This window comes from Dendrobates tinctorius, unplaced genomic scaffold (genome assembly GCF_039654945.1).
Source record: "Dendrobates tinctorius isolate UK_male_01 unplaced genomic scaffold, ASM3965494v1 ptg000164l, whole genome shotgun sequence".
Taxonomy (NCBI): Eukaryota; Metazoa; Chordata; class Amphibia; order Anura; family Dendrobatidae; genus Dendrobates; species Dendrobates tinctorius.
This window is the reverse complement of record NW_027361831.1, coordinates 2,836,503-2,853,644: the sequence shown is the minus strand read 5'-3', so window position 1 is coordinate 2,853,644 and position 17,142 is coordinate 2,836,503. Positions and strand designations below refer to the sequence as shown.

General features: G+C 44.5%; 1 protein-coding gene across 1 annotated transcript in view; it reads left to right on the top strand.

The window, feature by feature from the left end:
* Positions 1-17,142, top strand: part of LOC141052988 (uncharacterized) — a 78,235-nt gene that overhangs the window by 37,251 nt on the left and 23,842 nt on the right. The window contains exons 3-6 of the mRNA XM_073550313.1: positions 959-1,713; positions 16,286-16,458; positions 16,540-16,637; positions 16,838-16,928. Coding sequence (XP_073406414.1) covers positions 959-1,713; positions 16,286-16,458; positions 16,540-16,637; positions 16,838-16,928 — 1,117 coding nt within the window. The remainder of the gene's footprint in view (positions 1-958; positions 1,714-16,285; positions 16,459-16,539; positions 16,638-16,837; positions 16,929-17,142) is intronic.

Sequence of the window (17,142 nt, the reverse complement as noted above, 5' to 3'; positions counted from 1 at the left end):
GAGATAGGAATCCCCCCTCTGCTGGTAATGCGGGTGAGGCCATGGCGAGGAGTGCCTGGCTCACCAAGAGGTGCAGTGGAGCACCTGGAAAATCCCTAGGAGGGGATTGCGCATTACAAAGCGCGGCACAGCGTCAGGGATCCGGGGAACCTGGACGAAGACCCACCCCCCCGCCCCAAAAGAAGACCGGGGATAGCAAGGCCAGGGTGGGAAATGACCCCCTGAGCTTCTACAGGACGCAAAGGGTGCCAGAGGCGCTAGAAAGGAGAAATTCCTGGAGCGGTATGATGGTCTGGCGGTGCAGGGGCAGCGGTCGGGAAATGACCGTGAGTGAACGCGCGGCCAGAAGTATGGCCAGCGCCATTGCGAGGAGGCCAGGTGACACAGAAGTGGAGGGGCACTTCCGGGGTTGGAGGAGGTAGCGCGAGATCGCGGGCGCGACCGCGCATGCGCGGTAGCGCAAAAAAGAGAGAAAAAAAATGGTCTCGGGGGGGGAGGGAAAGGGGGAGCAAAAGGGGAAACCGGGAGGCTGCATAAAAGCACCGGCCAGAGGCACACCGGTGCGCAGCCATGTCGTCAGCAAACGACCTGGCGCTCCTCGAAGAGCAGCTAGGAGAATCCTCTCAAAGCGGTACTCGGAGAGATAGCAACACCAGAAGGAGCAGCAGCTCCTGAAGAGAGACCAGCGGACGGTCTAGACAGAGCGAGGCTTCGGAAAAGAAGCGGAAGAAAGCACCTCGCTCCTCAACTCAGCCTGAACATCGAGCCCCACAGCCGGTATTGAGCTGACGAAATTCACAGGTGAGTGTTTTGGGTCACGCTCTTAGCTGATGGCATTCTGTTTATATACCCTTAGGCCAAAAGAATGGAGAAAAATAAGCACAGGGAATGTGCATTATGCTCCCAGCCCCTCCCAGATGGCCACCCTAAACGGTTATGTCAATTGTGTATTGATCAGACACTGCGGGAGGAGTTGTCCAGCAGAAAGGATGATATTTGTATGATTATCAGAGAAGAACTGCAGGCCTTAGGCTGTCCTAGTAGTTATGGTGGTCAGACCTCCATTAGAGGAGTAAGGTCACCGGCATCGGGGTCGCCCTCGGAGACTGGGGAATTGGATTCGGATAGGTCTCAGGAATGCCTGACCTCGGAAGAGGAAGAGCAGGCTTGCTTCCCCACTGATTGCATGAACAATTTAGTCAGATCCGTACGGAATACCATGGGGTTATGTGACGTTAAAGAACCCAAAACCCCTCAGGAGATTATGTTCGCGGGCATCGCCCAAAAGAAAATCAAAGCCTTCCCCGTAGTACCAGCTATTAAAGAACTGGTAAAAAAGGAATGGGAAAGACAGGGGCTAAGGGCTTTCATCCCCGTAGCTTCTAAACTAAAATACCCCTTTGACGATGATGAGCTGGCGTCTTGGTCTAAACCTCCCAAGGTGGATGCAGCAGTGGCCTCCACCTCCCGCCGATCTTCCCTACCAGTAGAGGACACAGGGTCATTGTATGATCCACTAGACCGCAAAGCAGACACCTTCCTCAGACGGTCGTGGGAAGCATGCATAGGGACCTTTAAACCAGCTATAGCAGCCACTTGCACGGCAAGGTCCATAATAGTATGGTTGTACGAGCTGGAGGATAAAATAAAGAGCCAGAACGGCAGGTTTAACCAACACAACCCGAAGGGCCCTATGGTTGAAGGGTTGGAGAGGTGACGTACAAACTAAAACCAAACTCTGTACTATGCCGTGTCAGGGTAAGTACCTGTTTGGCACACAGTTGGATGACATCCTAACAAAAGCGGGGGAGAGGAAGAAAGGATTCCCTAACCCATACATTCCCTTTAACAGGAGAGCCTTCAGGAAGCCTCCATTTGGGAAGTAAAAGGATTTCAGATCCCAGGAACGTTGGGGTAATAAAGATGCCAAACAGAGAGGCAACTTATTCGGAAAGCGTCCCTTTAGGCCAGGGGACAGTAGGTGGCAGGCTACTAAAATATGGTCGTCAGTGGCAGAAAATAACATCGAACTCTTGGGCAATTAATATCGTGTCATCGGGTCTAAGGCTAGAGTTTGTTTGGTGCCCACCGAACTCCTTCCTATTGACTTCCCTGAAGTCCCCAGCGCAACAGCAAGCCTTGGAAATAGAGATAACTGGGCTCTTGTCTAAACAGGTTCTGATAGAAGTGCCAAAAGAAGAGTGGGGAACGGGATTCTATTCTCCCCTATCCTTAGTACCTAAGCCGGATGGTTCCTTTAGAACGATAATTAATTTAAATAAGCTTAATTCATTTCTAAGGCTGCGGGCCTTTAAAATGGAATCGATATGCTCAGCAATTAAGAACCTGTTTCCTAGGTGCTATATGGCAGTATTGGACCTAAAAGATGCCTATTATCATCTCCCCATATACAGAGAGCACCAGAAGTTCCTTCGGGTGGCAGCCTTGATAAAGGGCCAGATACGACACTTCCAGTTCACGGCGATGCCGTTTGGATTATCCATGGCACCCCGCGTTTTTACCAGGCTGATGCTAGAGGTGATGTCGTACTTAAGGCTAAGTGACACCTTGATAGTCCCGTACTTGGATGACCTGCTTATAGTGGGAGATTCGGTATCCCAATGCGAAGCAAGAGTAGCTAACATAATCTCATCCCTGCAGACACTAGGCTGGCTGATCAATTGGGGAAAGTCCAGACTGCAACCGGTAACCTGTCAGACGTTCCTAGGCCTTCAAGTAGACTCTGTAAGTCAGAGATGTTTCATACCAGAAATAAAAATACGAACCTTGATTAACCCCTTCCTGACATCAGACGTACTATCCCGTCCATGGGACCTGGGCCCCTATGCCCATGGACGGGATAGTACGTCTAGCGCGATCAGCAGCGCCCACGTGGTGAGCGCCACTGATCGCGGCCGGGTGTCAGCTGATTATCACAGCTGACACCCAGCACAATGTGTCAGGGGCGGTCACGGACCGCCCCCGACACGTTAACCCCTTGTACACCGCGATCAAACACGATCGCGGTGTACCAGGGGTTAAAGGGAATCATCGGCAGGGAGGGGGCTCCCTCCGTGCTTCCCTGAGCCCCCCACGGCAGCGCAATGTGCAGCGCTGCTGCGGGGACTCATTCCATACAGGCCCCCGGATCCAAGATGGCGACGGGGGCTTTTGGGGGCCTGTAGGGAGCTGACTTCCTCACTGCCTGCAAAGCGCAGGCATGAGGAAGTCTGGAGAACTGCCTGTGATCACATCACAGCGATCTGTCACAGGACAGTGATATCCCACCTAGGACTATGTAATAAAGTAAAAAAAAAAAAAAAAGTGTAAAAATAATTTTTAAAAAATCGCTAAATAAATTAGTTAAAAAAAAAAAAAAAAATATTCCCCAATAAATTCATTTTTTGAAAAAAAAAAAAAAAAAATACAAGTACACATATTTGGTATCGCCGCTTCCGTAGAGACCCGCCCTATAAAACTGTCCCATTAGTTAACCCCTTTAGCGAACCCCTTAAAATATAAAAATAAAAAACGAAGCAAAAAATCATACCACCGAACAAAAAGTGCAATAACGCGCGATCAAAAAGACGCATATAAATATCCATTGTACCGCTAAAACGTCATCTTGTCCCGCAAAAAACGAGCCACCATACAGCATCATCCGCAAAAAAATAAAAAAGTTATAGCTCGCAGAATAAAGCGATGCAAAAATAATTATTTTTTATATAAAATTGTTTTCATTGCAAAAAACCGACAAAACATAAAAAACGACCTAAATGAGGTATCGCTGTAACCGTACCGACCCGAAGAATAAAACCGCTTTATCAATTTTACCGCACGCGGAACGGTGTAAACGCACCCCCCCAAAAGAAATTCATGAAGCGCTGTTTTTTGTTCATTCTGCGTCCCAAAAATCGCAATAAAAAGCGATCAAAAAATGTCACGTGCCCGAAAATGGTACCAATAAAAACATCAACTCGTCCTGCAAAAAATAAGACCTCACATGACTCGGTGGGTCAAAATACGGAAAAATTATAGCTCTCAATATGTGGTGATGCATAAACTATTTTTACAATAAAAAGCGTCTTTTAGCGTGCGACAGCCGCCAAACATAAAAACCGCCATAAATAGTAAATCAAACCCCCCGTTATCACCCCCTTAGTTAGGGGAAAATAATAAAATAAAAAAAGTATTTCCATTTTCCCATTAGGGTTAGGGCTAGGGTTAGGGCTCAGACTAGGGTTAGGGGTGTGTTGGGGTTAGGGTTGTAGTTATAATTGGGGGGTTTCCACTGTTTGGGCACATCAGGTGCTCTCCAAATGCAACATGGCATCTGATCTCAATTCCAGCCATTTCTGCGTTGAAAAAGTCAAATGGTGCTCCTTCCCTTCCAAGCTCTGCCATGCGCCCAAACAGTGTTTTACCCCCACATATAGGGTATCAGCATACTCAGGACAAATTGCAAAACAACTTTTGGGGTCCAATTTCTCCTGTTACCCTTAGGAAAATAAAAAATTGGGGGCAAAAATATCATTTTTGTGGAAAAAAATGATTTTTTTATTTTCACGCCCAGGCGTTATAAACTTCTGTGAAGCACTTGGGGGTTCAAAGTGCTCACCACACATCTAGATAAGTTCCGTGGGGGGTCTAGTTTCCAAAATGGGGTCACTTGTGGGGAGTTTCAATAGTTTAGGTACATCAGGGGTTCTCCAAACGCACATGACACCCGCAGACCAATCCATCAAAGTCTGCATTCCAAAACGTCACTACTTCCCTTCCGAGCCCCGACGTGTGCCCATACAGTAGTTTTCTCCCACATATGAGGTATCAGCGTACTCAGGACAAATTGGACAACAACTTTTGTGGTCCAATTTCTCCTGTTACCCTTGGGAAAATAAAAAAATTGGAGACTAATTGATCATGTTTGTGGAAAAAATACGATTTTTTTATTTTCATGCCTGGGCATTATAAACTTCTGTGAAGCCCTTGGGGGTTCAAAGTGCTCACCACACATCTAGATAAGTTCCTTAGGGAGTCTAGTTTCCAAAATGGGGTCATTTGTGGGGGGTTTCTACTGTTTTGGTACATCAGGGGCTTTCCAAACGCGACATGGTGTCCGATCTCAATTCCAGCCAAAAACGTCAAATGGCGCTGCTTCCCTTCCGAGCTCTGCCATGCGCCCAAATAGTGGTTTACCCCCGCATGTGGGGTATCAGCGCACTCAGGACAAATTGCACAATATCTTTTAGGGTCCTGTTACCCTTGGAAAAATAAGAATTGAGGGTGAAAAGATCATTTTTGTGGAAAAAATATGATTTTTTAATTGTACGGCTGTACGTTATAAACTTCTGTGAAGCCCTTGGGGGTTCTAAGTTCTCACCACATATCTAGATAAGTTCTTTGGGGGGTCTAGTTTCCAAAATGGGGTCACTTGGGGGGGTTTCCACTGTTTAGGTACATCCGGAGTTCTTCTAATGCGACATGGCGTCCGATCTGAATTTCAACCAATTTTGCATTGAAAAAGTCAAACGGCGCTCCTTCCCTGCTGAGGTCGGCCATGCTCCGAAACAGTGGTTTCCCCCCACATATCAGGTATCAGCGTACTCAGGACAAATTGCACAATAACTTTTGCAGTCCAATTTCTCCTGTTACCCTTGGTAAAATAAAAAAAATTGAACCTGAAGTATTTTTTTAGTGAAAAAAAAGTTAAATGTTCATCTTTTTTTTTAAATATTCAAAAAATTCCTGTGACGCACCTAAAGGGTTAATAAACTTCTTGAATGTGGTTTTGAGCACATTAAGGGGTGCAGTTTTTAGAATGGTGTCACTTTTGGGTATTTTCTATCATATAGACCCCTCAAAGTGGCTTCAAATGTGATGTGGTCCGTAAAAATAAAATGGTGTTGCAAAAATGAGAAATCACTGGTCAATTTTTAACCCTTATAACTTCCTAACAAAAAAAAATTTTGGTTTCAAAATTGTGCTGATGTAAAGTAAACATGTGGGAAATGTTACTTATCAAGTTTTTTGTGTGCCGTATCTCTGTGATTTAAGGGCATAAAAATTCAAAGTTGGAAAATTGCGAAATTTTCAAAATTTTCGCCAAATTTCCGTTTTTTTCACAAATAAACGCAAGTTATTTGAATGAGATTTTACCACTAACATGAAGTACAATATGTCACGAGAAAACAATGTCAGAATCACCGGGATTCATGGAAGCGTTCCAGAGTTATGACCTCATAAAGGGACAGTGGACAGAATTGTAAAAATTGGACCGGTCATGAACGTGCAAACCACCCTTGGGGGTGAAGGGGTTAACAAAGTACGGAGGGCGTGCAATAAGACCTCAATGACCTTGCGAGAGGGCATGTCCTTATTAGGCTCCCTAGTATCATACATTCCAGCGGTACAATGGGCCCAATTCCATTCCAGAAAATTGCAGTGGGCCATTTTACGGGAAACAGAGAGGCTACACGGGCAGTTGAATAGGAGAATATCTCTATCAATGGAGGTAATCAGCTCTCTAAAGTGGTGGTTAAACCCTAATAATCTAACAGGAGGTGTTCCATGGTGGATTACCCCCTCTAGAGTGGTTACCACGGACGCTAGCCCCTCGGGATGGAGAGCCCATCTAGGAGAAAACATGGTGCAGGGTCGGTGGTCTGAACTCGAAACAGAGAGCTCGTCTAATATGAGAGAGTTAAAAGCGATATATTTTGCTATATCTAGATTTCTTCCGCAGCTAAAAGGTACCCACACGAGAATCCGTACAGACAACATCACATCGGTGGCATACATAAACCGACAAGGAGGTACGCGATCAGGACCGCTCATGTCTATCGCGGAGGATATTCTAGAGATGGCCGAATTACATCTCCACTCCTTATCCGCCACCCACATCAGAGGAATAGACAATTCCAGAGCGGACTATCTCAGTCGCCAAACTTTACACCAAGGAGAGTTGGTTCTCAACCAACACATCTTCAAAATGATAACTGCCAAATGGGGAAACCAAACATAGATCTGTTCGCGACAAGAGCCAACAGACGCGTAGAAAAGTTCGCTTCACTGTACAGGGAGGACAATCCAGACGTCCTCAATGCCCTACAGATACCCTGGACATTTCAACAGGCCTACGCCTTCCCCCCTTATGATATTGCTACCGACAGTGATCAGGAAGATAAGGGAAGAGGGGGCAAGGATAATCCTAATAGCCCCTTTTTGGCCCAAGAGGCCGTGGTTTTCATGGTTGAGAGCGATGTCGATAACCGACCCTTGGATCCTCCCACTACGTCGGGACCTTCTCTCTCAGGGACCCTGCCACCATCCCCAAGTCAAATCCTTGCACCTAGCGGTATGGAATTTGAAAGGAGGCTATTAAAATTAAGAGGATTCTCAAATAATCTTGTTAACCCTCCGTCAGGCGCAATATAGATTCTCCTCAGTTCATGCGCAATGTGCCTGACAAGCACAGGTCAGAAAACCACCTATAGTAGCTACATATTTCAATTTCAGGACTATAGAAGTAGTCAGTGACCTTCATAGGAATGTATTAAAAGAGATTACACCAAATCAGATGCAAAAAAAACCATTTATTAACCATAAACTTATTAAAACTAAAAGTACCACTTTTCGGTAGTACCGCCAAATAGGCTCCAGTTATCTTTACTTAACTATTACTTAAATATAAAATTATGGAAAAAAACTTAAAGGATATTGCACTTAGATGTTACTTAATTATTTTCTACTCATCTTCAGTGGTTTCAATTGCAGCAGAAGCAGCACAGGTACACTTAGAAAAGCAAGGCTGGCAGACGAAAGTTGCATGGGAAAGGCAGATTGATTCTTTACATATTTTGCAGTCATATTTAGAAAGCCTTCTGAAACCAGATACAAATGAGCAGGTAGTACAACTGCGTCTTTTAGAAGGTGGTAGAGTCGGTGTTTGTTCTGGAACGTCCTTGGGACGTCCTTTGTATTTTTATCTTTGCCCAAATAATAAGCTAGATCTGTGTCTGTTTCCTCTGTATCAGTGTCATCACCATCCTGCTCTGTTCCAGAATCAGTGTCACATTCTGCTACCTCATCTTCAGATGAAATGTCACTAGATTCCTCTAAATCCTCAGTTACTGCTGGTTCTTCCTCATCATCTTCTAACAAAAAAATCTTCATTTCTTCTAAATGAAGGGGTTTAGATGAATCATACTGTTTTCTGGCCATTGCAGCAGAAAATCTGAAGCAAGAGAGAAAGAGTATGTGTTAGGGCGCAATGTGCCTTAGAAGCCACCCTCCTTTTGTCTAAGAAAACAGTACTTACTGTATGTACACTAACTTAGCATTAATCCTTCATAAAACAAGCTAAATACACAATCGTGATGAATAAAAAAAGAAAATACTAACCTTTCAATTTGTGTTGAAATCAGGCGCAATGTGCCTGAGAAGCCAAAGTGTTGATATCTGCTCACTAGAAGGTCTGCTGAGTCACTGTGATATCAGGTTTCACAGAGCCTGTAGAGTCAGGAGATAACTAGGAGGGGTGGGGTTTTCTGATAAGTGGGCAAGGAGAGAGAAGTGAAACTAATTACTGTGTGCCTGTCAGATCTATTGCGCCTGACGGAGGGTTAATACGCTACTAGAGAGTAGAAAGGAGTCCACAACAAAAATTTACGTAAAAATATGGAAGAGATTCTTAACCTTTCACACCGCAAAGCTCTCAAGTGAGGTGCCCATTAGGGCTATTCTAGAATTCCTGCAGAGGGGCTGTGAGCTAATACTCTCGGTTAACACCCTGAAAGTTCACGTATCTGCTCTAGGGGCCTTATATAATCATAATGTGGCAGGCAATAGATGGGTAGCCTGGTTTATTTCAGCTTGTCAGAGGGCAACTCCAGTCCACATCCCTCAAGTGCCTTCGTGGAACCTTAACTTGATCTTAGATTCAGTAACTCAGGCCCCTTTTGAACCTATGCACCTGGCATCATTAAAATACCTTTAATTTAAAACGGCCCTACTGGTAGCCCTTGTCTCGGCGAGAAGGGTAGGGGATCTCCAGGCACTATCGGTAGATCCCCCATTCCTGTCAGTGAGTCATGACAAACTGGTCTTAAAAACAGACCTGTCCTATCTCCCCAAGTGTGCTACTAAATTTCATAGAGCCCAAGAGGTCTGCCTTCCCTCGTTCTATGAGAACCCAGGGACACCAGAAGAAGCTAGATTTCACACACTAGATTTCAGAAGAGCAGTCCTAACCTACTTAGATAGAACCAGCCCCTGGAGGCAGAGTAGGTCTCTTTTTGTTTCCTTCCAGGGTAACAAGAAAGGGTCTGGAGTGACGAAAAGCACGCTGTCCAGGTGGATCAGAGATGCGATCGCGGTGGCATATTCAGCAAGGGGAGAAGACCTTCCACAGGGAGTAAAAGCGCATTCTACCCGAGCCATATCATCCTCCTGGGCAGAGAGAGCAGGCGTTCCAATTGAGCTAATATATAAGGCTGCAACTTGGTCTTCTCCATCTACATTTTATAACCATTATAGACTAGACTTATCATAATCTGACGACTTAAACTTCGGTAGAGCAGTCCTTAGCACGGTGTACCCTCCCAAATGACTATCTCTGAAAGTCTCTCAGTGGGTGCTGTCGTGGCGAAGAGAAAAAACCGGATTACTTACCGGTAATGCTCTTTTGTAGAGTCCACGACAGCACCCTTTCACTTCCCTTCCTTAATTTAGAACTCACAAATGGTTCTCCTTGGTGGTGGAAAAAAAGAAAAAGAGAAAAGATAAGGGATTTCTTAGGTTGTAGAGCAATAGATAGTTTATAAGTGTCAACTATTTGGCTTTCAAATTGACTAAAACATGTATGGCGGTTCCTCTTGGTTCTCTGTAATCCAAACTGAGGGAGCGAGGGGCACCGCCCCATTTATCTCTCTGTAGGTTTCCTGTTCCTGGGGCAGATCCCCTCTATCAGTGGGTGCTGTCGTGGACTCTACAAAAGAGCATTACCGGTAAGTAGTGTTGAGCTTTCCGATACCGCAAGTATCGGGTATCGGCCGATATTTGCCTTATCGGAATTCCGATACTGAGTACCGATACTTTTTTCGTATCGGATACCGGAATCGGAAGTCCAAAATGCAATGAGCCACTTTTGTGGCTCTGATTGGCTGCCGAAAAGACGTCATCATGATGCGCTGTCTGTGCGCATCATGATGCGCCGTCAGTTCGGGCCTTCGGGGGGGCTGTGCCGACTGTCCGGGGGTCTGTACCGGCCTGCCGGTGGTCTGTGCAGGCTCCGGTGGTCTGTGCCGGCCTGCCGGGGGGCTGTGCCGGCCTGCCGGTGGTCTGTGCAGGCTCCGGTGGTCTGTGCCGGCCTGCCGGTGGTCTGTGCCGGCCTGCCGGTGGTCTGTGCCGGCCTGCCGGGGGTCTGAGCCGGCCTGCCGGTGGTCTGTGCCGGCCTGCCGGTGGTCTGTGCAGGCTCCGGTGGTCTGTGCCGGCCTGCCGGGGGGCTGTGCTGGCCTGCCGGTGGTCTGTGCCGGCCTGCCGGTGGTCTGTGCAGGCTCCGGGGGTCTGTGCAGGCATCGTCCGATGGGACTAAAAGTCCCATCGGGCGATGCCTGCTACCATGACAGTGATTGACACATTAGCCAATGATGGGACAGTAGTAGTAGTAGTGTTGAATGTAAAAAAAAATAAAAAAAAATTTACATGCTACATACATGCTACATACATACAACATGCATACTACATATATACTACATGCTACATACATACTACATACATAATACATATATACATGCATGCAACATACATACAACATATATACTACATGCATGCAACATGCATACTACATATATACTATATATACTACATGTAACATACATACTACATATATACTACATGCTACATACATGCAACATACACACTACATGCATACTACATACATACTACATGCATACTACATACATACTACATACATGCTACATACATAATACATATATACTACATGCATGCAACATACATACAACATATATACTACATGCATGCAACATGCATACTACATATATACTATATATACTACATGTAACATACATACTACATATATACTACATGCTACATACATGCAACATACACACTACATGCTACATACATGCAACATACTACATGCATACTACATACATACTACATACATGCTACATACATACTACATACATGCTACATGCATACTACATACACTACATGCATGCAACATACATACTACATACTGTATATACCACATGCATGCAACATGCATACTACATATATACTGCATATATACTACATGCATGCAACATACATATATACTACATACAATACATACATATAGACATACAGTACATATAACATAGAGTACATACTCACCGTCACTTGTCACTTTGATCCCCGAAGCCATTGTCGCCTGAGGAATAAATATCAAAATAAAAAAACACCAATATACTTACCCCGATCCGCAGAAGTCCACGAGGGTCCCACGTCCATCTTGCGTGGAGAACAGCAGCATCAGCTGATGCTACCATTCTCTACCAGCTCCAGGAATACAATGACGGAAGGTAGGTATCCTTCCGCACTGTATTCCTCCACCACTGTAAAAAAAAAAGTCCCTAGTCTCACTTTATGCCATTGCTGCGTGGGAATTTCCAAAGTGGTGGAGGAATACAGTGCGGAAGGATACCTACCTTCCGTCATTGTATTCCTGGAGCTGGTAGAGAACGGTAGCATCAGCTGATGCTGCTGTTCTCCACGCAAGATGGACGTGGGACGTGGGACCCTCGTGGACTTCTGCGGATTGGGGTAAGTATATTGGTGTTTTTTTATTTTGATATTTATTCCTCAGGCGACAATGGCTTCGGGGATCAAAGTGACAAGTGACGGTGAGTATGTACTCTGTTATATGTACTGTATGTCTATATGTATGTATTGTATGTAGTATATATGTATGTTGCATGCATGTAGTATATATGCAGTATATATGTAGTATGCATGTTGCATGCATGTGGTATATATGTAGTATGTATGTTACATGTAGTATATATAGTATATATGTAGTATGCATGTTGCATGCACGTAGTATATATGTTGTATGTATGTTGCATGCATGTAGTATATATGTATTATGTATGTAGCATATATGTAGCATGTATGTAGTATGCATGTTGCATGTAGTTTATATGTAGTATGTATGTTACATGTAGTATATATAGTGTATATATATAGTATGCATGTTGCATGCATGTAGTATATATGTTGTATGTATGTTGCATGCATGTAGTATGTATGTAGTATGTAGCATGCATGTAGTATGTAGCATGCATGTAGTATGTAGCATGTATGTAGTATGTATGTTACATGTAGTATATATGTAGTATGCATGTTGTATGTATGTAGCATGTATGTAGCATGTAAATTTATTTATTTATTTTTATTTTTTTTACATTCAACACATTAGCCGGATGATGGGACTACTACTGTCCCATCATTGGCTAATGTGTCAATCACTGTCATGGTAGCAGGCATCGTCCTGCTACCGGAGCCTGTATAGATCCCCCGGCAAGCCTGCACAGACCACCGGCAGGCTGGCACAGCCCCCCGGCAGGCTGGCACAGAACACCGGAGCCTGCACAGCCCCCCGGCAGGCCGGCACAGACCACCAGAGCCTGCACAGACCCCCCGGCAGGCCGGCACAGCCCCCCAGCAGGCCGGCACAGACCACTGGAGCCTGCACAGACCCCCCGGCAGGCCGGCACAGACCACCGGAGCCTGCACAGACCCCCCGGCAGGCCGGCACAGCCCCCCGAAAGGCCCGTACAGACCCCAGAGAGGCTGTACAAGGCAAAAATAGGGTTTTTCTTATTCCGATACCGGAAGTCCCATAGACTTGAATGGGACTTCCGGTATCGGAATCGGCGATACCCGATATTTTTTTTAGATCGGCCGATACCATCCGATCCGATACTTTTAAGTATCGGACGATATCGCTCAACACTACCGGTAAGTAATCCGTTTTTTTTTACTGACATCAAAAACACCCTTTAACACAATAACCTTGTGTTGCATCATGGACCACTGTCACCATGGTGATCTAGTGGTGCTGGATCAGAAGGAGGACAACAACACTGACACTGGGAAAAGGTTGAAACGTTCCAGAGGGCCGAATACTTTCACAAGGCACTGTATGTGTGCCAGATTGCTAACAGGCAAGACTTCTGTGTCCTCTTCAAGAGGATGACTGACCATGTGCTCCTCCTCCTCCCTGTCCTCAGGCCATCCAGACTGAACGGACAGTATGACAGTTGTGCTTGTAGTACTGTCTAGAGCACATGAAAGTAGCTCCTGTTCTACCTCCTCCTCTTCCTCATTGTCACCCAATCCACTTTGGGATGAGATGAGGCTGGGCTGTGTGTAATCACCCTTTATGGTTCCTTGCTCCGTCTCATCAATCTCTGCCTGCAATGCATCCTCTTTGATGACAATTCTATGGAGGCCTGAAATGGCACAATTTTGACCGCAATGATATGCAATCTGTGTGGCGGACAAAACCCTGTGGATAATATCTGCCCTGTAGCTAAATATTTTTTGGCAGCAAAATGGTGTCAAGAAATTGTATAAGACACTCCAAAAATTTTTTACAGTACCACAAAAATGGCAGAATTTTCTGCGCACTTAGATGTGATGGCTGCGATGGGCAAACCCATTTAAAATAGCTGGATTTTCACGCTGTACTATAAAGCGGATCTAGCCGTATTCTGCAGTGTCAACAAGAAAATGGAGAAAAAAAAGTGTGCTGTGGATTGCTTTTGAATAAAATAATCAAGATTAAGATGCAAAAAAAAAATATTCCTGGCCACTGATACCTGGGGCTATGTATATACCTTCAATATATGTAATAGGCAGCAGCAGACAGTAATGGAATGGGCCTTCTTGACATATGCAATGAAGTATGCCAAATATAATAAATGCCTGCCTAGCAGTGATATCTATATACCCACATACACTCCCTGCCTACCTAGCACTGCAATCTATATACCCCGAAATTAGTCCTTAGAAGGACTGTTGGTTTACATGGATTTATAGATTCAGCAATGGTATACCCACCCTAACTGATACCCAACTTATTCTGTCCCTATTGCTGCAGCAACTCTCCCTACACAGGTGATTCCAGAGCTGACTGTGATGAGCAGGGCAGTGCCTGGTCTGATATAGACTTGATGACGCTGTACGGCCAGCCAATCACTACAATGCCACAACCAACATGGCTGCAGCATTACAGTGCGTGGCAGACAATCCTTGCATGTTGATTGGTGCTCTAAAGAGCGGCAAACCTGCAGGGCGGGGACTCGAACTCCCGCCTAACAATCCCCGAAATGCTCGTCGCTCGCCGAGTACTGCAAGTACAGCGATGCTCGGGCGAGTACTGAGCATTACCGAGTATGCTTGCTCATCACTATTTTTTGAGTTTTCCTTTTTTTCCTTATCCTGTTCAAAAACCATAACTTTTTTTAAAAATAATTCTTCAATCTACAAAACTGTATCAGAAATTTGCTTTCTGTGGAAATATTTGTTTTAGTTCTGAATGTAGTTCCATATAAAAAGCTATTCCAGCACCTCAATATGTAAAATCGGTCCTTATTACTTTGTTTAGAATGTTGCACTTGTGCCGTTGTATGTTATTTTGTGAAAAACTTGTAGGAGTTTTGAATAACCTAAATATTTGAATAAAAACTTGTGACCAGAAACTTTTTTGTATTTTTCCATCCAGGACATTGGGTGAGGGCTTTGATATTTTGAATGTAATGTTTTTCCCAGTTTTTTAAATAATGCAGTGATCGAAAATGATAATACTTGCTGTAACGGGGTCTTCTGTGCTGTAATACCTCTTACATTACCACCCCGTCTTTCAGGAGGTCCACTCTGCTTTTCCTCACTTCTGGATGAAGGACGCTGGCTCGAAAGGCTTTGTAACATGGGTACATATAAAAGGTCACTGTTCCTCCACGTATTTCCAGTGTGACAACATTTTACTCACCGGTCTCAGAATATATATACATACAGAGGACAGGACAATCAATATGTATCGGGCCAGTAGATAACAGGCTCCAATTAAGACGCCAGACGCACATTACAATAGCCGCAGGTGGTCGGCGACCCCCGATCATTTACCGTGGGATTTACAAAGGTGGGGGGAGGTCAGAAGTGGGATATCTCGTTTACCTCTGCCCAGGGGTCACAGCCGGTCGGTTGCTGTATTAGGGGTATGTATCTCACATTGCATCTCACATTGCACCTATCATACATGCATCTCCTTTCGGGGTGCTGGGGGGTTCTGTAACACTTGCATTTCAATTTTTTTTCTCATTCAGGCATTTATGGGTTAACTAATTTTGTATTTTAATAAATCGCACTTTTTCGATACCAAATATGTTTATCTGTTTATTTTCATTTTCTTCATTTTGGAAGCGGAGAAAGGGGAGTGTTTTTTTTTTATGTTTATAATGTCTGTTCTTTTCCTCAACTTTGTACTTTATTTTGTGGCTGCCCTAGGGGACTGGATCCTATGGTCTTATAATACATACTGCATTACTATAGTATTGCAGAACACGTGTGATCAGCTCCCAAAATCCCGCCTCTCCCTTACCTTCTACGTCTCCAATTACAGGATATATTGATATAAAAATTGCGCTTCTCCCATAAAGAAAAGCCCGTGACTGAGCTTCACAGGAGGGCGAACATGGCAGTTAGAAGATATTCACCAGCACACAGTCAATGGCAATATTTACACAATTAAATTGCAGTGATCGGAGCTAGCTCCAGTTTCTGCAATTAAAGAGATGTTGGCTATGTAACACAGATGACATCTGTCTGATCTGACACAACAAGATTATATCCCGGGAAGCACAGGAAACATTCATACAGGCGACCGGTGGTGTTGTAGTCCGTGACGGACTCTGGCCAGATATGTTATCTAGAACCATAGTAAAAGATGAAGATGTCGTCCTCACCATGAAGTAGTTATTTCTCATGTCACGTGTAATGAATATCTCCTGCAGTATTACTAATGCCGATTCCAGTGTCGGTAAATGAGACGAAAATTAGCGTTATGGAAGATGAGTCTATGAGAAACGTATTCAGCTGCTGACTCCGAGGAAGAAACTGTTTGTTTCTGTTGCCTAAAATATGTTTTATTTGGTTAGGTTCCCTGACAGTCTTTTATTTCCTGGTGAGTCCCGACGAACCTGTAATCCTTATTGTTAATCAGTAGCCCTATCAGGGGATCTTGGAGAAGACGGTATCATTGTACGTGTCAAGTTCCTTTAACGTGTCAGGATGTCACCATACATTACTTCATGGAGGAGTGGGAGTATTTAGAAGGACACAAAGATTTGTACAAGGACGTCATGATGGAGGTTCCCCAGCCCCCCACATCTCCAGGTAATAGACAGGACTAAATGCACACGGCCTATAATTCTGTATGTTAAGAATGAATTCAGTCCCTGTATGTGTTTCCTCCAGAGCTCTCCAATAATAGGACAACACCAGAGAGATGTCCCCGTCCTCTTCTTCCACAGGACTGTAAACAAGAAAATCCCGATGTTCCTCAGGATCATCAGGTAGATGGAGAGAAGGTGTCATGAGATTTCAACTATGATGTGTAAACGGTTGTGAAGGTCTTGTGCTCAGTCTTGTTCTATCTACCAGTATTATATGCTTTATACTTGTGTAATGAGAACGTCGGAGATGGCAGGATTAGAGCTGATCATAGATGTGACTTCTCCATCTTTCTATGATATTTTTACAATATTTGTTTCAGGAAAAAGATCTTACCCTTAATAATAATACAGAGACATATGTGAGGAGTGATGAGCGGTGTAAAGAGGAGATTCCTACATATGATCACCCAGGTGAGTAGTAGCCAGTAAGTGCAGAGAACTCAGTCTTCTCAGTCACTGGTTGTGGCTGCTTTATTAGTGCTGTAGTCCGGCCATATCACTATCAAGTAGTCACCATGCTGCCACTAATCCATTACTTCCTGCTCCATCCTAAACTGGCCCTGTTGCTTTGGGCATTGATGGAGATTTTTTTGGAGTGAAATCCATTTCAGTCAGAATGTAAAAG